At 38.7% G+C, this 19,812-nt stretch overlaps 1 protein-coding gene across 2 annotated transcripts in view; it reads left to right on the top strand.

Annotated features, from left to right (window-relative positions):
- The window catches only part of FAM185A (family with sequence similarity 185 member A), a 50,498-nt gene that overhangs the window by 2,749 nt on the left and 27,937 nt on the right, over positions 1-19,812 (top strand). For both annotated transcript variants that reach the window (XM_054801049.1, XM_054801044.1), the window contains exons 2-4: positions 5,347-5,456; positions 11,568-11,660; positions 18,257-18,395. In XM_054801049.1, coding sequence (XP_054657024.1) covers positions 5,347-5,456; positions 11,568-11,660; positions 18,257-18,395 — 342 coding nt within the window. The remainder of the gene's footprint in view (positions 1-5,346; positions 5,457-11,567; positions 11,661-18,256; positions 18,396-19,812) is intronic.

Here is a 19,812-nt window from a genome sequence, read left to right on the forward strand (position 1 = left end):
TACGTTCACAGAGTCTGTCCCAGGATTACAGACAATCAAACCGAAACACAGCATCCCGTTTATTACCCTTCATTTCTCTACTTCATCATAACCAAACACACCGAGTACTTAATTTCTCTAGTACTTGGTGTGTTTGGTTACTTAGCTGTCAATAATTTAATATTTCAGTTTCTCCAGGATCTCTGAGTGACAATTATGTGTTACTCTCGGGAATTAGAATTCATCGTATTAAGATCTGGAGAACCTCAGCCTTCATGAAGAGTTTCAATGTGGGAAGCCTTCCCAAAGGCCTCAATAATGAATCCTGATTGATGGGGGGGAAAAAAAAGAAGTCACTTAGCTTTTGTACTGTCTTTGAGTTTCTTATTATATTCTGAATGTCAACCAGTCCTGCAGACTGTTTTACAGTCTTCCTTCTTGAAATAGGTTTTATTAGTTTGTAGGTTTCTAAGCTGTCCCACTTTGGATTTTGGTAAGCTCATACAATTCAGGTTGTATCGACAGCCTGTCGATTATAATCCCCTTCCACTAGCTGCTGTTTGTCACCCCATAATTAGCATGATGTTAGTATTGTCTGTTCATGTTGTTATCCTGGCATATCCAGAGATATATTTCCTAAAATGTAAATACTTTCTTGTACTTGGTGAAGTAGAATTGTTACTTGCCGGTGAGGTTCTACTTTAAGTGTCCTTTCAGCTCTGGTTTGTTTTTTGGGTTTTCTGAGTAGTAGTTTGTGCTTGGGTTGTTCCTTTTCTTTATTCAGGAAAGAATTATCCATTAAACATCATTGCATAAGCAAAAAATCTTATCCCTTGTAAAAACACATCTCAGACCAGAAAGAGTTGTTGTTCTGCAAGCACTTTGGCTTTTCTCTGGCCTTCCTTGAATGCATGAGGAGGACGTTAACTCCATTCTGTTTAAACTGTTTTACCTGAGCTCTCTTTCTGTCACTTAGCTTTAGGAAACTGAGAAGTTGATGTGAATGTCTTTACAGTATTCTATCTTCTTTCTTGGTTTTGGAACTTGTGGCATTTCATAACAGCTTTGGCAATTTGAGCTTCCTGGATAAGCTCCAATCTAAAGTTAGCTGAAACTCCTTAGACCCTGAAGAGCATATGCAGAAGATGCTAGATGAGTTTAAGTGTGCATTTTAAACCAAAGGCAACTTGTAAGCAGCCCAGTAGGACAAGTACTAAAGGATCCTCTATTTCTGTTTTAGTGTCTAGTTTTATGCTGTGTATAGTCTTCCAATATCATACACAATCTGATAATCCTCTTTGATACATTTATCCCTCACACATGACAGATTAAAGAGAAATTAATTGAAATCTATCTTATTTATTTTCCTTCAGGTCACATGTATACGTTAGTTATTCCAGGGACAGTTGTAGGCACGTGGCTGTAGGCTCGGAGTCTGCTTAGCACATAAAGAGAACCCTGTGTCTTGGCATGTCAAACTGCATGTGCTAATTAAACCTGACACCAGCTCTTTGATTTCTGGTTACTGTACATTGAGTGCTCAGAAGTAAACCCAACTGAGGTCTTGCAGAACCAGAATTCGAGAATCATGTGTCCTGTCTTACCACGTGGTTCTTATAATATGTATGTACTAAAGCAAAACATAGTAGCATCATAGGATAATTTGGGTTGGAGGGGATCTTGGAAGGTTTTTAGTTCAACGTCCTGCTCAAAGCAGGATCAACTCCAAGGTCAGAGGGGGCTGCTCAGGGCTTTATCCCATCTGGTATTGAAAAGAATGAAGACTACACAACCTCCTTTGGCAAACTGTTCCAGTGCATTTTCTGTATTATACCCTGGTGAAGAGAACAGAGGCTTCTATGCCAAGGTCAAGGAGGAGGACTGTGAGTGTTGAAGTGGTGGCCGGATTCGTGGTGTAGAATATCAAAGCTCTGTCCCCTCTGGTACAGAATCAAGCACTCCTGGTCTAGGCCCACTTGTAAGCCAGTATGAGCTTTTTAATTTTTTTTTAAATTATTTTTTATTATCAGTTCTCTCCTTGGGAAAACTTAACTCTTCCACATTAGTCTTATTTAAGTCCATGAGATCACTTTGCTTTTGAGCTAAATACTGTAGATTCCTGTGGAACTAAGCGAACTGAATGAGTGTATGGGCTTGAATGCTTCTGTGAATTATCAAAATCATAATTTTATGGTATCACTTAAACAGTTTTTCTGCCTACTTACATGAGGGGAGAACCTAAGCTACTGGGACTGCTTGTTTCTGTTTTGGGGGTTTTTTCTGTAAATGTTAGTGGAAAGCAAATGTGAATGTTTTTGACTGTATTTTTTTGAAGTCTTAAGATACTAATGAGTTGGAAAAAACATCATCAGTGTCTCTTCCTAAGTATGGCAGACTTACACCCTCAGAGTAGCAAATACTATAATCTGATGTCCTCAATAAATAGTTTTTCCTGAGCTGAATTATTTTACATGCATGTGTACTTACTGGTAAGCTTCCTTTATGAGTAGAGAAGTGGATCATCATGAAGGATTTCTAGTAGTCCAGGGTTGCTGAGTCACTTTAAAGTAAGTAAATCTCCAGTCTATTTCAAATATTATAGCTTAAGGTGGTATTTCTGATACCAAAGTTCTTTTTTTCCCAATCTACCTTTATTTCCAATGCAAGTCCTTTGCACCTCAAAGATCTTCATGTACTCTTCAAGATTTGTGTGGCTGAAGTTGGCTTTGGCTCTCATCTTTGCTAAGGAGGAAGCAAACTAGCTATTTTTGGAGCCTTGGCACTGAAACGGATTGTATCCTGTTCCTTCTTGCTTGTTCAAATTTCATTAGCAATATTATCCAGCTTTTAGCCTGTCTCTTTGTGGAGTCATTTATCCTTACTTCAGGAAGCCTATTTGTGAGACAGAGGGACTCCATTCATTGTCTACCAATTTTTGCTGTATCAAGGCTCGCAAAGCGCTGCGACTCTGCAGAGGATCAAGGCACAAAACATGTTTCCAGAAATCCCTGGTGTTTATTAACACCATGCACATGAATCCCCAGAATTCTGTGTCCTCTTTTGGCACCCATCTTTGATACAGCTAGGATTAAACTATTAATCTACCTTTCAAATGATGGCCATAATATATCCTGCAGGATCAGAAGCTTTAACCTTATTCTTATAAAAGTCTTATTAAGTTGGTATCATGGGTAAACTGACTGCTCTTAAGCCTCTTCCTCCTTTTGACAGAAGCAGTAAGGGCAAGAGGGTATCAAGCTGATTGAATTCACCAATTTGCACAAGCAAACTGGCCTTTGGACCTCTCTCTTCTCAGCAAAATAGCAGAAGTCTTGGATGTAGATCTTCCCAAGGACTGTGCAGTTTTCCAGTGGATGAATTGAGCGGTTTTGAGAAGACAGCTTGTATTTCAAACATAATACTACTTTCTTTTCAAACTCTCCAGGCTTGTGCTGTGCAGGGACATACTGTTTCAAGCGTAGATGTTTGGAGAGTTCCTCTATTTGTGTCTCTCTGGGAACTGTATAAACAATCCAACTGCTCCCTGAGAAGTAAAACCTGTAGATCAGCATCAATCAAATTGAAATAGCTCAGATACCACTCAGATATTTTTAGTCTGGTGAAACTGTCTAGGCTTTACCAACATAAAACCTTGTGGTGCTGGCCCTTGAGCCTCTGATGATAGTCACCAGTCCAGTTTGCCAGGTTTTGTACTTTTACATGCCTCAAAGCCTATCTTATGTTTCTTAAATTTAAAGTAAACTCTATAGTTAGATTAAAATCTTGGTCACAGTATCTTGGAAGTCTTCTGTGAAGAGGCTAAGAAAATAATACCTGCAAATAAAACAGCTTTCTGGAAAACCTGCTTATCCAATTCACCTCTTGTAACAGTTTCTTAGGGGAACTGTTACCTGCAAACGCAGTCTGCATCCTTCACTAAATTTAACCTCTTAGCTTAGTGTGGCAATAAGGTAGCACTCTTGCAGCAAAGATGTAAAATATTTTAGCTCTGCCTCTTAGATTCTCCTGGTTTGTCAGGTGGCAAAACTTCTCTCCATTGTTAGTTGGGGCTCTCAGTCTCTCGTCTTCATGGTCTGCAAGCTGCTGTCATCATGGTTCCAGCATCTGTCCTGAGCAGCAATGAGACAGTACTGATTTTCAGCCTCTGCTGTATCACAGCTCTGACTTGGAGAATTTCGCTGGGGCAGAGCTTGTTGTACATACTGTGATTCTTCTCATATTTCTGGTCACCTTAGCAGATAATGGAGGTGAAAGAAAAATTTTCACAAGTGCTTAAATGAAGGTTTCTTTTCCAGATAATCTTTTTCTTTTGAGAGTAATAGGCTCAGCATCTGTCTCTTAGTCCTTCAGCTGTGTGTCTTGCAGTATACTCTTCTGACTCCTGTTCAATTTTTCTTCTTTCTGCCTTTTATCCTTAGAAGAACAAAACCACTTTTTTCTTCTCCTGCCTTTATTTTTTGCCAGTTGTTATGGTGGTCATGAATATAAAAGATTATTAATATAGTCAGAATCCCCACAGTGAACATTCTCAAACTTCTTCCCAGTTCCTTAAACTGAGGGGTGAGCTCAAGTGGCAGAAAAATGCTGTTCCACTTGTGTGAAGCACTATGAGCCCATAAATTACTCTCCTGATAACAGAGTTAATCTACAAGACCTGGTGGCTTTTCTTTGTGGGAGCCAATGAACAGTAATAAGGTGAGGTGATTCAGACTAGAGGCAAACATGCTTCTTCATGCCAGGGGATAAGTCAGGCCTTCCAGAAGGTTAGGGAAGAATGACGCATGCAAACTCTTCCATACCTGTTTTTGCGTTATGGTGCTTGCTAGTTGAAGCAGCGTAGGTCTAAGCAGGACCTATGTATTTGTGCTGGTGAATCTGACTTCTCTACATGTGGTCTCAAACAACTGCCAACCTTCCCACCCCAAAACCCTTGTCAGGGTACCCAAATGTCTCGGTTGAATTGCTAGTAGAATTGGCAACTAGGGTAGCTATGAGGTGGAGTTTGAGAGTGGGTTAAAAAAAAAAAAAGATAAAACGTCACTGAAGGACCACACCCTGCTGATTCCTTGCCAAAGGTTACAGTCACTCTGCTGCCTCATAATGTTCTCTCTCAAAGCTAATGGCTATACATAGGCATACAAAATTTTCAGTGTCAACTGTTGATAGTGACTAGTCATACAATTGAAAGTATGTGGCCAAACTTTGCAAGAATGTTCAGTAACAAAGAAGCTGAGGGTTTTTTTTTTCCCCCTACTACATGTAGTTACTATATAAAGTGATCAAGTACTATGTTAACTAGACCTGACTCTTCTCATTCTATTGCTAATAAAACTCTTTTAATTCTAGATTTGGATATCAAAACATCAGGGACTGGCTGCGTGAAGATTCAGAAAATAGAATGTGATAACTGCAAAATAGAAACGGAGAAGGGGACTAGTGTCTTGCAGTCAATAAAGGTACAAAGAACCCTCCTCCACTCTATCAGTGTTTTAAAAGGGATTGTGTGGTGGAATATAGTGTAAAAACTTAAATACCAGTTCTGGAGATGAGAAATACTCTGATATTTCTAAGTGTTACTATGTTTGTAGCACCTCACCTTTACTTATTGCATACAGTAACAACACAAAATCAATAACACTAAATAATGTGGAGTCAGAAGTCCAGGTACCTTTGATGATAGCCAAAGCCAGCAGAAATATTGACAGCAGCGAGTCTGATATCAGCCCTCCCCCCCGCCCCTAAAAAAAAAAGACAGTCTGGGATTTCCTAATAGGTTAATAGTTATGCTTGCTCAATTGGCACTTTGCAGTATGCTGCTTTTTTTTTTTTTCTTTCCTCCTTTTATAATTCTATTGGTGCTATTGATAAATTCTTTAGGTTAATTTTCAAGCAGAAGTTACACATTACGTGTCCAAAATAACTGACTGAATTATATCTTTATATATCATGTTCATGACCTTGTTTTTTCAATCTTAAGACTTCAGGTTTGGTGAGGTATACTTTGATTATTTCTACAAAAGCTTGTCTGACTTAGGTGCTGTTTGGAATCAAATTTCACTTGAATAATTTGGATTGTACCCACAGGAATTAGTATAAATTCAAAAGAAGGGCTTTTCAAATAGAATAAATCCTAAGTTCAAGTATTTCTGAGAAATGAAAAATCTTTCAATGTTTTTCTCTACCATGGTAAGAGATGATTTTATAGCGTACATATAGGAAACTGAACTTAAGGGGAAATTTAATATACAGTAGAGCTAGGTTTACTCCATATTTGGTGAACTACAGACAACTTTTATCTTCCACATTCTGTGTAACTGACCATATTACTCTTAAAAAGGTAACTAAAATCTACCAACAAGTTAATAGTACTATATGTGATACTGCTGTCTAAAACTTTGGTTAAAAACTACTCTTACATAATAGTAACAGCAAATAGCAGTACATGAAAAACTACACAACACGAGAAAACGAGGTAGTTTTGGCCAGCAATAGTGATGGTAATCACAGCATACCATCGCAATTGTCAAAAATGTTTTGCGATGTCATGGAAGAAGAGGATTTTGAGGAAAGACAACTAATTTTGTGGACATCTCTTCTGATATACAATCTGAGATGTGAAAAATGTTGAATTTTAAAACTGAAAAAGTAATTTCTGTTTTCCTTAAGACTTCAAGTAACAATGAAACAACACTCTCTAATGAGCTGAAAAGAAGGCTGCAAATTCACCAGTTTGGGTCTTCTGAGACCAACTCCTCCATGGCCTCATTATGGTTTAGGGGAGCTTGGTGTCGCTTTTTTTGTCTGTCAGCTTTGAGCCTTGCTTGATTCACAGAAACATCAGGAAAACTACAAGTGTAAAAAAAAAAAAAAAAAAAAAACCAAAAAAAACCCCCCCAAAACCCCCCCAAAAACCCCCCAAAACCCAAAAAAACACCTTTCCTTGTGCACACACCTCGATGTGTCCACTACATTGGTGGCCACAGGAAGCTTCTTTGCTTTGTTAAACCTCAGATGAGACAAGTGGCCTTGTCACAGAAGGCATTTAAAATTTAAAGTATCAAGAAAGAACTGCAGATTTCAACTGATACTCTTGATAAAACAAAGCTTTGGTAGATTATAAGGCTTTGGCTTTTTTAAACTGAAATAGTTAACTGAAGTATTCTTTTGTGTTGTGAGTGGTGATTGGTTGTCTTAGGTTACTGTGATGGCTTCAACATACAGTACTAGACAAGATATGTTACCACTCTTCGTTTTGTTGACTCTGAAGTAGTGAGATGAAGGTTTTGAATTAAAATTACCGACCACGTAGATGTTTGCAAGAGCAAAAAATTGTTCAGTTACAGTATCTCTTAACAGTACTATCAGTTTTTAGTCTAATGTTTTTAAGAGGTATTATAGTTCTAGTAAGGCAACTATAACTCAATTTTTCTAATATAGCTTCAGGAATTATACTCTGTATTAGCAGAGAAGCAGAGTTATTAACCTTTTAGGTTTTTTCAAGGCTACTGAAAATCTCATACGCTAGATTCTGTAGAGCAGCACAAGAGCAGATTCCCCTTTAGGGAATGTACTTTACTGAGCAAACTGAAGTGATGCTGCCCTCCCCTGGATGAATTAAAGAGCTGTGTAATGCGGCTTCACTGTCACGCTGTCCACAAACCTCACTGACTAGCAAAGGAGGAGACCCTTTCTTTACAGTAGGGAGCAAAAGATCATTGATCAATGACTTTAAATAGATAAAAGATCTGGTCATGTGAGCATTATTCAAGAGCACCAGTGAGCAGCTTCACAGCTGCTAATTCTCTTAACTTGCCACAAACTGCAAGAAGTTGTTTGTATAACTTGCTGATTTTGGTATAATGTGTGGTGTCTTTACAGAAGACCTAGAAATTTGACATCTACTTAATCATGCATGCTAGTAACTGAACAGGAAAGATGAGTGTTCTGTATGAGTTCTTTTTTAATGGATTTTGACTGGCACTTTTGGTGTGGTAGGCATTACTGTTGTAGATCCTGAATTAGGATCCTGCCAACTACGCCAATTTGTTGCGAACGGGAGATGTAGATCGCTTAAAGAACCACTGTCAAAGGTGTTAGCAAAAGTGATTTTAATATGATGTTGTAAAAGTGCAACTTAACAAAGTTTGATTGCAAGGTTCCCTCTAATTACTGCATGGAAGAACATACAAAGGAAAATTGAGTTACGCTTGGGTTAGAATGATTCACAAAGGGACCGAGGACACAAAGGGTAAGGAGGACTCTCCTGTTGAGTCATGAGGTTCAGAGTGAACCCCCTTGCTTTATAAACTTCTCAGAGAGGAGTCTAAGTGTGACTAGGTCCCAACTTAGTCTCAGATTTGGTCAACAGTTTATGTCTAAAGGATTATATATGCAAGGTTTATGTAATGTTTCATTAGTGTCAATTCAGCATACAATCAAAGTTACCGAGGCAAAATCAAAGTTATAGTATAGGGTTATGTGTGATATCGGTCACTTATCAAAGATCTGCCGTTGGTAAAAGGTCTCTCAGCCTTGAGGAGCAACCTTGAGAGGTGTTCCAGCTCAAGAGGAGATCACTGCCATGCTGCCTGGCAGGGAGAGCGTGAAGAAGGCTCCCTTAGGCTGTCATATTTGTAAAGTGGTTGGCTTGTAGTCAAATTACATGCAATGGAAAAGGTATGTATGAGACTGCCTGTACCCACAACTTTCTTTGTTCCTTGATAAATGAGTCTTGCAAAAGCCACCTGCTAGTCATGTGTTAATCACATGATTGGTGTTCCAAGCTCACTGTGTCACTCTGCTCCTTTGTGGGTTTTCAGAGAATGGATTGAAACTAGAGGGGTTTGCAGCCCGGTTACTGCTCAGGCCTTTACCTCCTCCAGAGCCTGCACCAAACTACCACCATTCTGGTCAAGGGGTCGAGTGCACCCATCACAACTATCCAGCCAGTGAGATTTGTTGAGAGTTGTTTTACTGAGATTTTTTTTAGTGGTTGTTGTTTTGTAGTTGGCTAAAGCTCAGTTCACCCTATCTTTTCCAAGTCTCTAGGTCAACTGATAGTAGCAGTAATTCCAGAATATAGTTATAACTTCTAGGGATTCCTCAGAGTATAAGTTATTCCTGACCTCTTTATTGAGAAAGCAGTGTTTATTTTTTTTCCCTGCTTCTTATTGTAGTCCATCAATTTAGCAGTGACAGTGGGACCAGGAGATCCTTTAATTTTGCTTGTGTTCAACAGCTACTTCTGAGTCCTCAACTGTGCCAGTGGTAACAAGAATTTCCAGGTGTCTCACGCACAGTAAGTGGAAGACCTGCTGTGCTTCCTTACCACACACCATGTCTGAGCCTAGTTTGTTAAAGTCCTGCACCACTCTGTCCTTCCTTTCTTTGACCTATAACAAATTAGTGCTTCTTACTTGCAACTAGTAGAACTAGTTGACTGTTATAACTTGCTTCCTCTCTCAGCAAATCCTACTGTCTCTTAGGTGTCTCCATTGATACCTTCCTCTAAAAGCCCGTTTGTTTTGTTTTTTTTAAAAGGTTAGGGATACCCTAATAATTCTGGGGAAAAAGTTGAGGGACCTGTGTCTTATGAAAGCTTTTTCTATCCCAAAAATGATAGAGTAAGTAAAAAATTAAAAAAAATTGAGGACATAAGTGTTTAGGTTGTGGTTTTATTGTACTTCACTGGCCATACTGGTAAGTCCTTGCTATACATTAATTCTTCTGATCTTATGAGTTCCCATATTTTCCTTGAGCTATATGCTTTGAGGGTTTGCTTTTTAACCATTATTCTGATAATGTGACTAATATAACTTCCTCGAACTGTGATGTCTGGCTGAAGCACCTAATTTAACTTTATCATCAGATAATTAAGCTGAAGCATCTAACTTAACTTTATCCTCTTTAATGTATATGGAGAGAATAATCTATTATATTTGTATAGAAGCTTAAATGAACAGCCAAGTTATTTACAACCTTTAAAAGGTCTTAAGACTACAGTAGTGCTTCAATTAGGGGCATTTCATTTTATTGTGGGGAAGCCCTTTAAGCAGAGAAAGCAAGACTTGGATACGCAAAGAACTACTGGTTCTTGGTGTTTCATCAGAAATATGTTGGAGCAGTATAACTCCATGTTTACCATGTTGGAAACTTGATTTCATATATTATTGGGTTTTTTTAAAGTCCTTAATCTTGTTGCCATCTGATTAGACCTAGTTAATGCAATTTATTATGGCTTGTCCAGGCAGGTGTTTAATAATCTAAATATCTTGAATATTTCTGATATGCTTAATTGTCCGATTTAATGGAAGATGTCCTAAATTAAATACCATCTACAGGAATAATACCATTTTCAACAGAAATTAATATATCTGAAAATGTAGGCACTGGTACAGGGAAACAAAGGAAATGTGTATGTTGAGAGGGAAGCTTATCCAGCATTAAGTATAAAAAATGCTGAATATTTTTTTTAATTCTGTGTTATTCCAACATTCATGCTAGTGAACTTAAGCAAAAGAGCTTTCCTGTTGAGATCCATAGACTTTTTAAAGTCAGATTTGTTGAAGTTACAGCTTAAGAATACAGTTAGATTATTTAAATCTGTCTTTTAAATTTTTTTTTTTCTTTTTCCCTTCTCCCTTCTTGCAATAGGTTGGTTTTTACTCCCAAGACCTGTTTTGGGGGTGTTTTTTTGTCTTTCTGAGGTTGGTTTTGTAATTTGTGGTAGGTCTTTTATTTGATATAATTTAGCTACGTGTCCCTTTGTGTGTGTATTTCTGTATTCATTTTTTCTTTTTCTCATCAATTCTATGCAGCAACTGAAAGGTATAAGGGCTGTAGCATTTCTTACTCGAAACCTGGTTTCTTTGTATTACAATCTCAAGTTTTTACACAGATGTAGGCAAAATACCTAATTTGAATGAGAATCTGGTTCTACTCACAGGCCTAAGGTTTGTACTGGGATGCATCCATAGAAGTTCATGGCTATACTTACTACTCAAAGTGTAAGTAGCTCTGTGGTATGTTTGTGTATATATATGATTATCCTACAGAGTTCTGTGACGCTGTAGGTTCCAGGTCACTGGAAGGCTCCAGTTTGTGAGTTAGTTTCTCACTGCTAGCTCCTGTTTCTCATCTGCTGCAGCACTGAGTATATGCATACCTTGGTTTCTGGATGGGAGTATAAATGAAATAGGAAGTTCCCTCTTTCTTCCCCTGCTGCTTAATTTAATATATACTGAGTGAATGTTTTTCTAGTTAAAAAAACCCAAACAACAAAAAACCCTGAAGCCAAACCAAAACCAAAAAACTCAACTGTCTTGAGAATGGAGTTCCTCAGTATCATTTTTTCCCTTGTGTTTCTGGCTACAAAGAAAGGTAACTTGTTTTGAGTTTGACTCCACTGGAAATAAACAGCACATTTGGCAATCACGTGAAGAAACCTTCACAGTAAAATGGAAGTTTGTGATCCAGGGTGGCTATTGTGGTACAGCTTGAAAAACAAGATAACCTGTTTTCTAATTATGATTATCCTAACCATATGATTTTTTAACTTTTTTTTTCAGAGCCACAAAATTGATATACGAACAAACGGTGGCAAAGTAATTGGTCTTGGAACACTTTATGGAAATACAGATATTCATGCAACAGAGAAGGGTGTAAGTAAGAAGTAAAACTTTTCCTCCAATGGCTTGTTCAGCTTGTCTGTTGCAAAATGGCTAAGTTTTGCAGTATAAGTGCTGAGGAATATTTAATGATCCTCATTGGTTGATTGTCATTTCACTGTTAACTTACACTTGTCTGTTTAATTACACTGTCTTACCTTATGTTTGGTTTGGGTTAGTAAACAGGCTCCACAGAAAGAGCAGTGGTAAGCATGTGATCATTCCATTGGCGCAGAGCTGATAAAACTCATCAGCTTTAATTACATAGACCCTTGCAGCAGTCTTAAACTTTTTACTTGGCTGATATCTAGGCACCTGGATTCTGCAATAGTGGCTTGATATTTGTACATGCTGTACGATTCCAGCTTTATGTGGTTGTAAGAACTGAAAAGTAGAAGGTTTTTAATATTTCTTTGCAGCTGAGAAAATATAATCACATGTGATCTTGTTAAAAGATGCAGTGAGAAGAATCATGAACAGGACAAGTTTCATAGAGAAGTAGCTTGCTTTTTTCAGCAGATGGCAGTATGAGACAAACCTCATACTGCTCAAATCTGGTTTTGTTTCTTGCCATAAGTAGTCAATTCTTCATTGTTCAAGGTAATATAGAGCTAGGCTCCCTTACATAATACTACAGTTTTCACACCCATTCTGGTTCTTAGACTTAACTTGAATGCTTAGTCATCACAAATGTCATAGAATCACAGGATGGTTTGGGTTGGAAGGGATCTCAAAGATCATCTAGTTCCAAGCCCCCTGCCATGGGCAGGGACACCCTCCACTAGACCAGGTTGCCCAAAGCCCCATCCAACCTGGCCTTGAACACTTCCAGGGAGGGGGCATCCACAGCTTCTCTGGGCAACCTGTTCCAGTACCTCACTACCCTCACAGTAAAGAATTTCTTCCTAATATCTAATCTAAATCTACCTTTCTTCAGCTTAAAGCCATTACTCCTTGTCCTATCACTCTCTGCCCTTGTAAACAGTCCTTCTCCAGATTTCTTGTAGGCCCCTTCAGGCACTGGAAGGCTGCTCTAAGGTCTCCGTGGAGCCTTCTTTTCTCCAGGCTGAACAACCCCAACTCTCTCAGCCTGTCCTCATAGGAGAGGAGCTCCAGCCCTTTGATCATCTTCGTGGCCTCCTCTGGACTCTCTCCAACAGCTCCATGTCTTTCTTGTACTGGGGACCCCAGATGTGGATGCAGTATTCCAGGTGGGGTCTCACAGCAGCAGAGTAGAGAGAGAGAATCCCCTCCCTTGACTTGCTGGTCAAGGTTCTTTTGATGCAGCCCAGAATATGGTTGGCATGTCCATGCAACTGGTTGCATTAGGATGCATTAGATCTGAGGCATTGCTGTATGAAGATAGGGAACTAAGCCAAGTCTGGAAGGAGCTTGGATGCATGCAGTACTCTCTCATAATCATTAGGTACCCTTAAAACCAGCAGAAAGACTCAGGAGGAGTGCATGTAACTCTCCCTAGCCAACATTAGAATTAACACCAAGTTGTTATGTTCTCGGAGTCCAAAATGCCTCTGTGAAGTGCCATTTGGCACTGTTGTGCACCTTGTAGATTATGTTCTGAGATCGTATGGTTGCTTACATAGAACCAGCTATGAGCTGTTAACGTCCTGCTGTAAACTAAGCAACTTGCCATTGGATTTTGCAAAAACAGTTAACATTAAATTACCCGCATTTCTTTGTAATAGGTGCTAGCCTGCCTTTTATGTACAAGAGAGTCCTGAGGCTGCTGTAGCTGTACTATTGGTATTTCTTCATGAACATTATTTCATTCCAGCAAGACCTCCCAGCATAAAGCAGTGGGGACGTCTGACTGTGACATGCCGTGTTGATGCCACAGTTGGACTGATTGGCACTAATTGATTGGCAGTTCTCTTGGAACTATTACTAGTTAGTGGAGTTGGAATCCATCCTAAGCCACTAGCAGCCGCAGGGAATGGAAGAGGGCAGAGATACTCTACAGCTTTCTTGATGTGTCGTCCACCTTCCTGCAGAGGGCTTCTGTTGAAAGGATCTGAAAACTGGAATCCTTGCTTTCTACGAGTGAGTAGGATTAAGTGCAATCTAGGAAGTGCTTTAACCACTGTGGATGCATGCTGTTTACAACACTAGCACAGTGGTGGTCTTTAAATTACAGTTGTGCTGCTTAGTCATTTGTCCCAAACTAATTTGTTAGACTAGTGTGGTCCATGGAGTTAATTTTGAATAACATCTTGCTAGTGTTGATAAAAACAAGTGGATGGTAGAAAAATAATTAGATCTATATCTATGTCAAAATATAGTTCATGAAAATGAGAAATGTAATTGTTTTGCTTTGAGTCTCAACTCAGAGTTGTGGTCAATGGCTCCATGTCCAAGTGGAACCAGTGATGAGTGGCGTTCCTCAGGGGTCATTACTGGGACTGGCACTGTTTAACATCTTTGTTGGTGACGTGGACAGTGGGATTGAGTGCACCCTCAGCAAGTCTGCTGATAACACCAAGCTGTGTGGTGGCTCTACACGCTGGAGGGAAGGGATGCCATCCAGAGGGACCTTGACAGGCTTGAGAGGTGGGCCTGTGCGAACCGCATGAAGTTCAGCAAGGCCAAGTGCAAGGTCTTGCACATGGGTTGGGGCAATCCCAAGCACAACTACAGGCTGGGTGGAAAGTGGATTGAGAGCAGCCCTGAGGAGAAGGACTTGGGCATGTTGGTAGATGAAAAGCTCAACATGAGCTGGCAGTGTGCGCTTGCAGCCTAGAAAACCAACTGTGTCCTGCCATCAAAAGAAGCATGACCAGCAGATCAAGGGAGGGGATTCTGCCCCTCTACTCTGCTCTCATGAAACTCCATCTGGAGTACTGCGTCCAGCTTTGATGTCCCCAAAAGTTGTAAAGCTTTAGTAACTTGAGTGGTGAGTCATTTTAACAGAATTTTACAACAATAGAACAATATTTTTGCTTATGTTATTAACTTCTCATTAACAAACTTTGCTGTGTAGTTAGAAAGGATAGTGTGAGATTTCTTTTCTCAGTTGGCCGCTGTACTGGTTTTGGCTGGGATAGAGTTAATTTTTTTTCCTAGTAGCGGATATAGCACTGTGTTTTGGGTTTAGCATGAGAATAGTGTTGATAACACACTGAGGTTTGTAGTTCTTGCTAGGCAATGTTTATCTGAAGTTAGGGACTTTTCAACTGTCATTTTCGTCCTAATGGCCTGCCAGTGAGGAGCCTGGTGATGCACAAGAAGCTGGTAGGGGACATAGCCAGGACAGCCGACCCCAGCTGGCTAAAGGGATGTTCCATACCATATGAAGTCATGCTCAGTATATAATTTGGGGGAAGCTGGATGGGGGTTTAGACCATGACTCAGGAACTAGCTGGGCATTGGTGGTCTGCAGGTGGTGAGCAGATTTTCTGTGCATCACTTGTTTTATATATTCATCATTATTATCATTATTATCATCTTCCTTTTCTGTCATACTAAATTGTCTTTATCTCAACGCATGAGTTTTACTTTCTTTTTTCCTGATTCTTTCCCCCATCCCACTGGGAGACAGGAGTGAGGGAATGGCTGTGTGGTTGTTTTAGCTGCCTGCTGGGTTAAACCATGGCAGCCACTTCTGTTATTAATCAGTCAGCCTTACATCTCCTGTGTGTTTGTATGAGAAGTTTCTTCCATCAGTTGTAGTCATCATTATGTAATTATGGCTCTGTCAGCATTTCCAGCCCCCTCCTGGAGATGGGGAGGGAAAGGATGTGGTAAAAGACACTAAGCACTTGAGAAACAGAGAATATTTTTTAAGGGGAAAAATAGAGAAGACACTCATAAAATTTCTAAGCAAGAATAGCACAAAAAGGAAGGCCAAGATGAGGAATATGTGGGGAAGGAGTTGTTTATGTCGTATTTTAACGTAGCAAGATATTAGTTTCAGGTGAAAATGTGGGTGCAAAAACATTTTCAGTCTGATTTATGAAGATAGGCACTTTTTCTTTAAACTGATAGAACTTGAGCATGTGGTCAGTCTCAGTCACTGCAACTCCCAAGACTCTGCTCTTAAGGGAAGGGATTTTTCCAGAAAACCTAGTGGTTCAATGGACAAAAATAAATTGGTTTGACTGGGGAATCATTAGCTAATCTGTGCCACAGGGACTTTTCTATAGCACTTACTTAGCAGAGCCAAACATCTATGTTCTGCCAAAAATTCATAAAAGTTAAAGAATTTGGACTGAAAACATATTTAGTCTTAGTAAGAAGCAATCCTATTTTTTTTCCATGCTTTCCCTATCTAGAATACTTTTTTTTAGTCTTATACTTGAGCAGTCTGACCTTCCCCTTCTCCCCCAAGATTTGGGTTATTCTGAAACAAATGTTCATTGAATTGATAGTTTTTGGGTTTTGGTGTTTCGTTTTTTCTTAATAGTAACTAGCTAACTCAGTACTTATTTCTATCATGTGCTGAGACAACTCTTTTTATTCCTGTGCATTTTTAAGAAAGATGGTTGAGGCTGGTATCTAAGAAGAGGTGGTATGTGAGCTTGTTTATAATAAGGTACTTCATAATATTTTAATAAGATAAATATCTAAATAGTGTCAAAACTTGCATACCATGGTAACAGATGTAGCTTTTTGGGCTTTCCTCTTCCAGTTCAGGAATGCCACATGGCACCAGTTTGCACCCAATTATGAGATTTTTTTTTTTCCCCCCCCTTAAAGTGTGCCTCACTCTATTTTCATTATGCTGATAGCAATGCTGGCCCTGCTAAAATTGGAAAGGTACTTTGCAAATCATTTAACTCTCTTCAGAACAGGATTAGATCATAGAGCCTAAAATGACAGTGGCTTTTCTTGTTGCTTTGGCCATGTAAGGCAGCAGGTTTACACTTTGCCATCCTGGGTGTGGGAGTAGTGGAGTACTGTGTGGGAAGCATTCCTAGCACAGATGCAATGTAAACTTTGTTTGTTAAGGTCCCTACTTGTTAGAGTTTTGTTAGAAGCATCAAAAGATTGAAAAGCTGAATTACTGTCACTTGAGTAGTGACAAATTATGCCTTAATATCATTAGGTTTGTTTACTGTTGATGCTTAGATTCTGTAGCATAGTTTTAAGCAGTATCACCTACAGAGATTGTAGACATTGACTGTCATATATCTCTAATTCTCGCATAGCACTTTGATCACCAGATTTTTCCGAAGGGTTAATGTAGCTTGTTACGTTCTTGGAGACTTATGTATTGTAGCATTGCATCATGTCAGAAGTCTTAAGACAAGACTCCATTATGTAATCTTATGACCTAAGGTGTAAAGACAGCATAAAGCTCAGTATGTATGGATTGGTAAGGTCACAGTGTAATTTGGCTGTTATATATTCCATACTAAACCAGCCTCTTTACCTCACCTCTTGGGACACAATACAGCGTGGAGTTTGGGTAACACTAGTTGCTGTTTGTCAGAATACCTCCTACTTCATCCATAGCATATTCTTTATAAAACATAACATTGGAAGGGTCAGCAGACAATTTTTTCTATTAACTTTTTTCCACAAGATGACAATGCTAAAATGACAAAGTGGATTTAAAGATAAATTGACATGTAAGGCACAGTTTGATCTAGAAAACCATATATCATTCCATGTAATGAATAAGGATTTTGTGCAATTCACTTAAAGTCTGCATAAGCGAAATAAAACCAAATTGAACGGGGTTTCAGGATGAACTATTGCATGATTCCATCATAAATCAAGTTTAACTGAGGAAGAATAGAATTAAATTCATACGGTAGTTGCACAAGAATGTGATTTGTTCTATTTTGTTAAGAGGTGTAGGTTATGTCACATGGCTTGTTACTTGTACATAGATAATCTCAACTATCACCCTTTATTCCCCAAATCTATCCATAGCACAACTTTTCAAATCCTATCCTTTCTCTCCATTTCTAATGAAAAGAAGTAGAAGTGCAGATCTTATCCTTCATATTTCAAGGCTTTGTATAGCTTGGGGCTTAAGTCCAAGAATAGAGGCCTGTGTAACCAAGGTAATATGAACAATTATACTGAGAGAAAGAGCTGATGTGGCTTCTTTGCAAACCTTCACCAAAGCTATGTCTACAAAATGAGCCAGTTAAAAATCTGCATAAATAGCTGTATGTAACAAAGACAGTGGATGTTTCAGTATATGGTGGCAGAAACCTGATTACCAATGCTTTAAGCGTCATAATGTTGTATGAATGTTGTCTTCATTATTAGAGCTAATAATTTTTTTTGTTTTTCAAAATGAAGTGTTTAGTTTTTAAAAAATAAATCAAGTTTTTCTTTCATCTGTTTGTGATTGTTTGTTTGGGTTCTTCACCTGTATGATGGATGTAATAATTCATAGGAATGCTGTAAAGAATCATTAAGTTACTGGTCAGAGCTCTTGGATGAAAAGGTTTTTTGTTTTGTTTTGTGTAGCTTTTAACTAAGAATTTGATTCTATTTGTTCTGCACCAACAACTGCCTTCCATTTGTTTTGCCTCTTAATAGTGTTACTTCCCTCTGCCTTTTCAAACTGTGATGACAAGGTTTCCATTACGTTTATTCAAGTTTATTTCTCTTAGAGTGTGAATATAGAGAAGCTGCAGGGGACATCCATCAACATATCTACTGAAGATGGGCTGCTGAAAACTAAGTATCTCTACGCAGAATCATCATCTCTCTCTTCAATAGCAGGTGATATTCTGCTGGGAAGTATTCATGGTAAGAAGGAAATACTGTCACAAATCTAGCTGCTTTGAAGGTATTCGTAATGTTCACAGTAACAAATGGACTAATGCTATAGATTATCACTATATCAACTGCGCAGTATGTGAACAAAGCAGCTCTGTATTTGTTAGAGGCTGAATTGATGAGAATTAACTTACCATATAGCATACTGTATTTATTTTTAAAAACAATTTTATAAGCACACTTGTGAAATAATAAAAAGCATATATTATAAGAAAGAAACATATCATGCATACTAAGGATGTCAAAATATTTTAAAATTCAGCAATGAAAATTACACTAAAAATAGTAAAGAGGCTTCTTTTCCCCTTTCTTCACCCTTTATTTTCTTCATAGGAGAAGTAACTCTTACAGCATCTACTAAGAACTATGGTAGAACTCAGTTGTATTTCAATGTTTTTAGCGGAAATGGTCTGTGTGCTAGCACCTTACAGTAATAGAGTGGTGACAGTTTGTTGCTTGACTGGGGAAAATGAGTCTCTAATCCATCCACTCTTTACTGTCCTTTGCCTAGAACTAAAACTAACTGACTTCAGTGTCTTTTATATAAACAGCAGGCAGGGTTGGAATCTGGTGTGGTTTTCTAATTTAACAAGCTTTGTACTGAATGTTGACTGTGCTGTAATGCATTTGTGGTGATTTAACATTAAGTAAAATGAACTGGAGGATGTAAAAAGAGTGAAAATTACTCAGGTCAGTCAGTGTTTCAGATTTCCAGCTATATGCCTTATAAAAAATTTGCTTCAATTTCTTAGCAATTTTGTGTTGTCACCTTGCTCCAGAAGTGACTCTTGTTTCTTCCTTAAAGGAGTAACTCCTTTGTCCATTTATAGTAAACTTAAGACTGGTTTCTAAACCTGTTAGGTAAAGCACTTCAGCATGTATAGGCAGAAATAAGTTTTTTGGTTTGGTTTTTTTCCTTCTTGTTATTGTATTTTTTTAACATGTAGACTGTATTGTTACTGGTATTTGTCTGAAAAGCTGTTTTGTTTTGGTTTCTTTCTAACTTCACGCTGATATAATGATACTGTGGAATAATCAGTTTGTGAGCATGTTCATGCCTCTGTCCATATCCAGAAGTTTATTTTTGTGCCAAGAGAACAAAAATGAAATGATAACACACAGAATCGTTTAGTTTGGAAACAACCTCCAAGATTGAGTCCAACAGTCAACCTAGCACTGCCCAGTCCACCACTAAACCACATCCCTAAGTGCCACATCTACACGTCTTTTAAATACCTCCAGGGATGGTGACTCAGCCACTTCCCTGGGCAGCCTGTTCCAATGCTTGACAAGCCTGTCAGTGAAGAAATTTTTCCTGATAGCCAATCTAAACCTCCCCTGGCACAACTTGAGGCCATTTCCTCTTGGTCATTTCTCCCAAGTAACA

The sequence above is a fragment of the Grus americana genome, chromosome 1 (genome assembly GCF_028858705.1).
Source record: "Grus americana isolate bGruAme1 chromosome 1, bGruAme1.mat, whole genome shotgun sequence".
NCBI lineage: Eukaryota > Metazoa > Chordata > Aves > Gruiformes > Gruidae > Grus > Grus americana.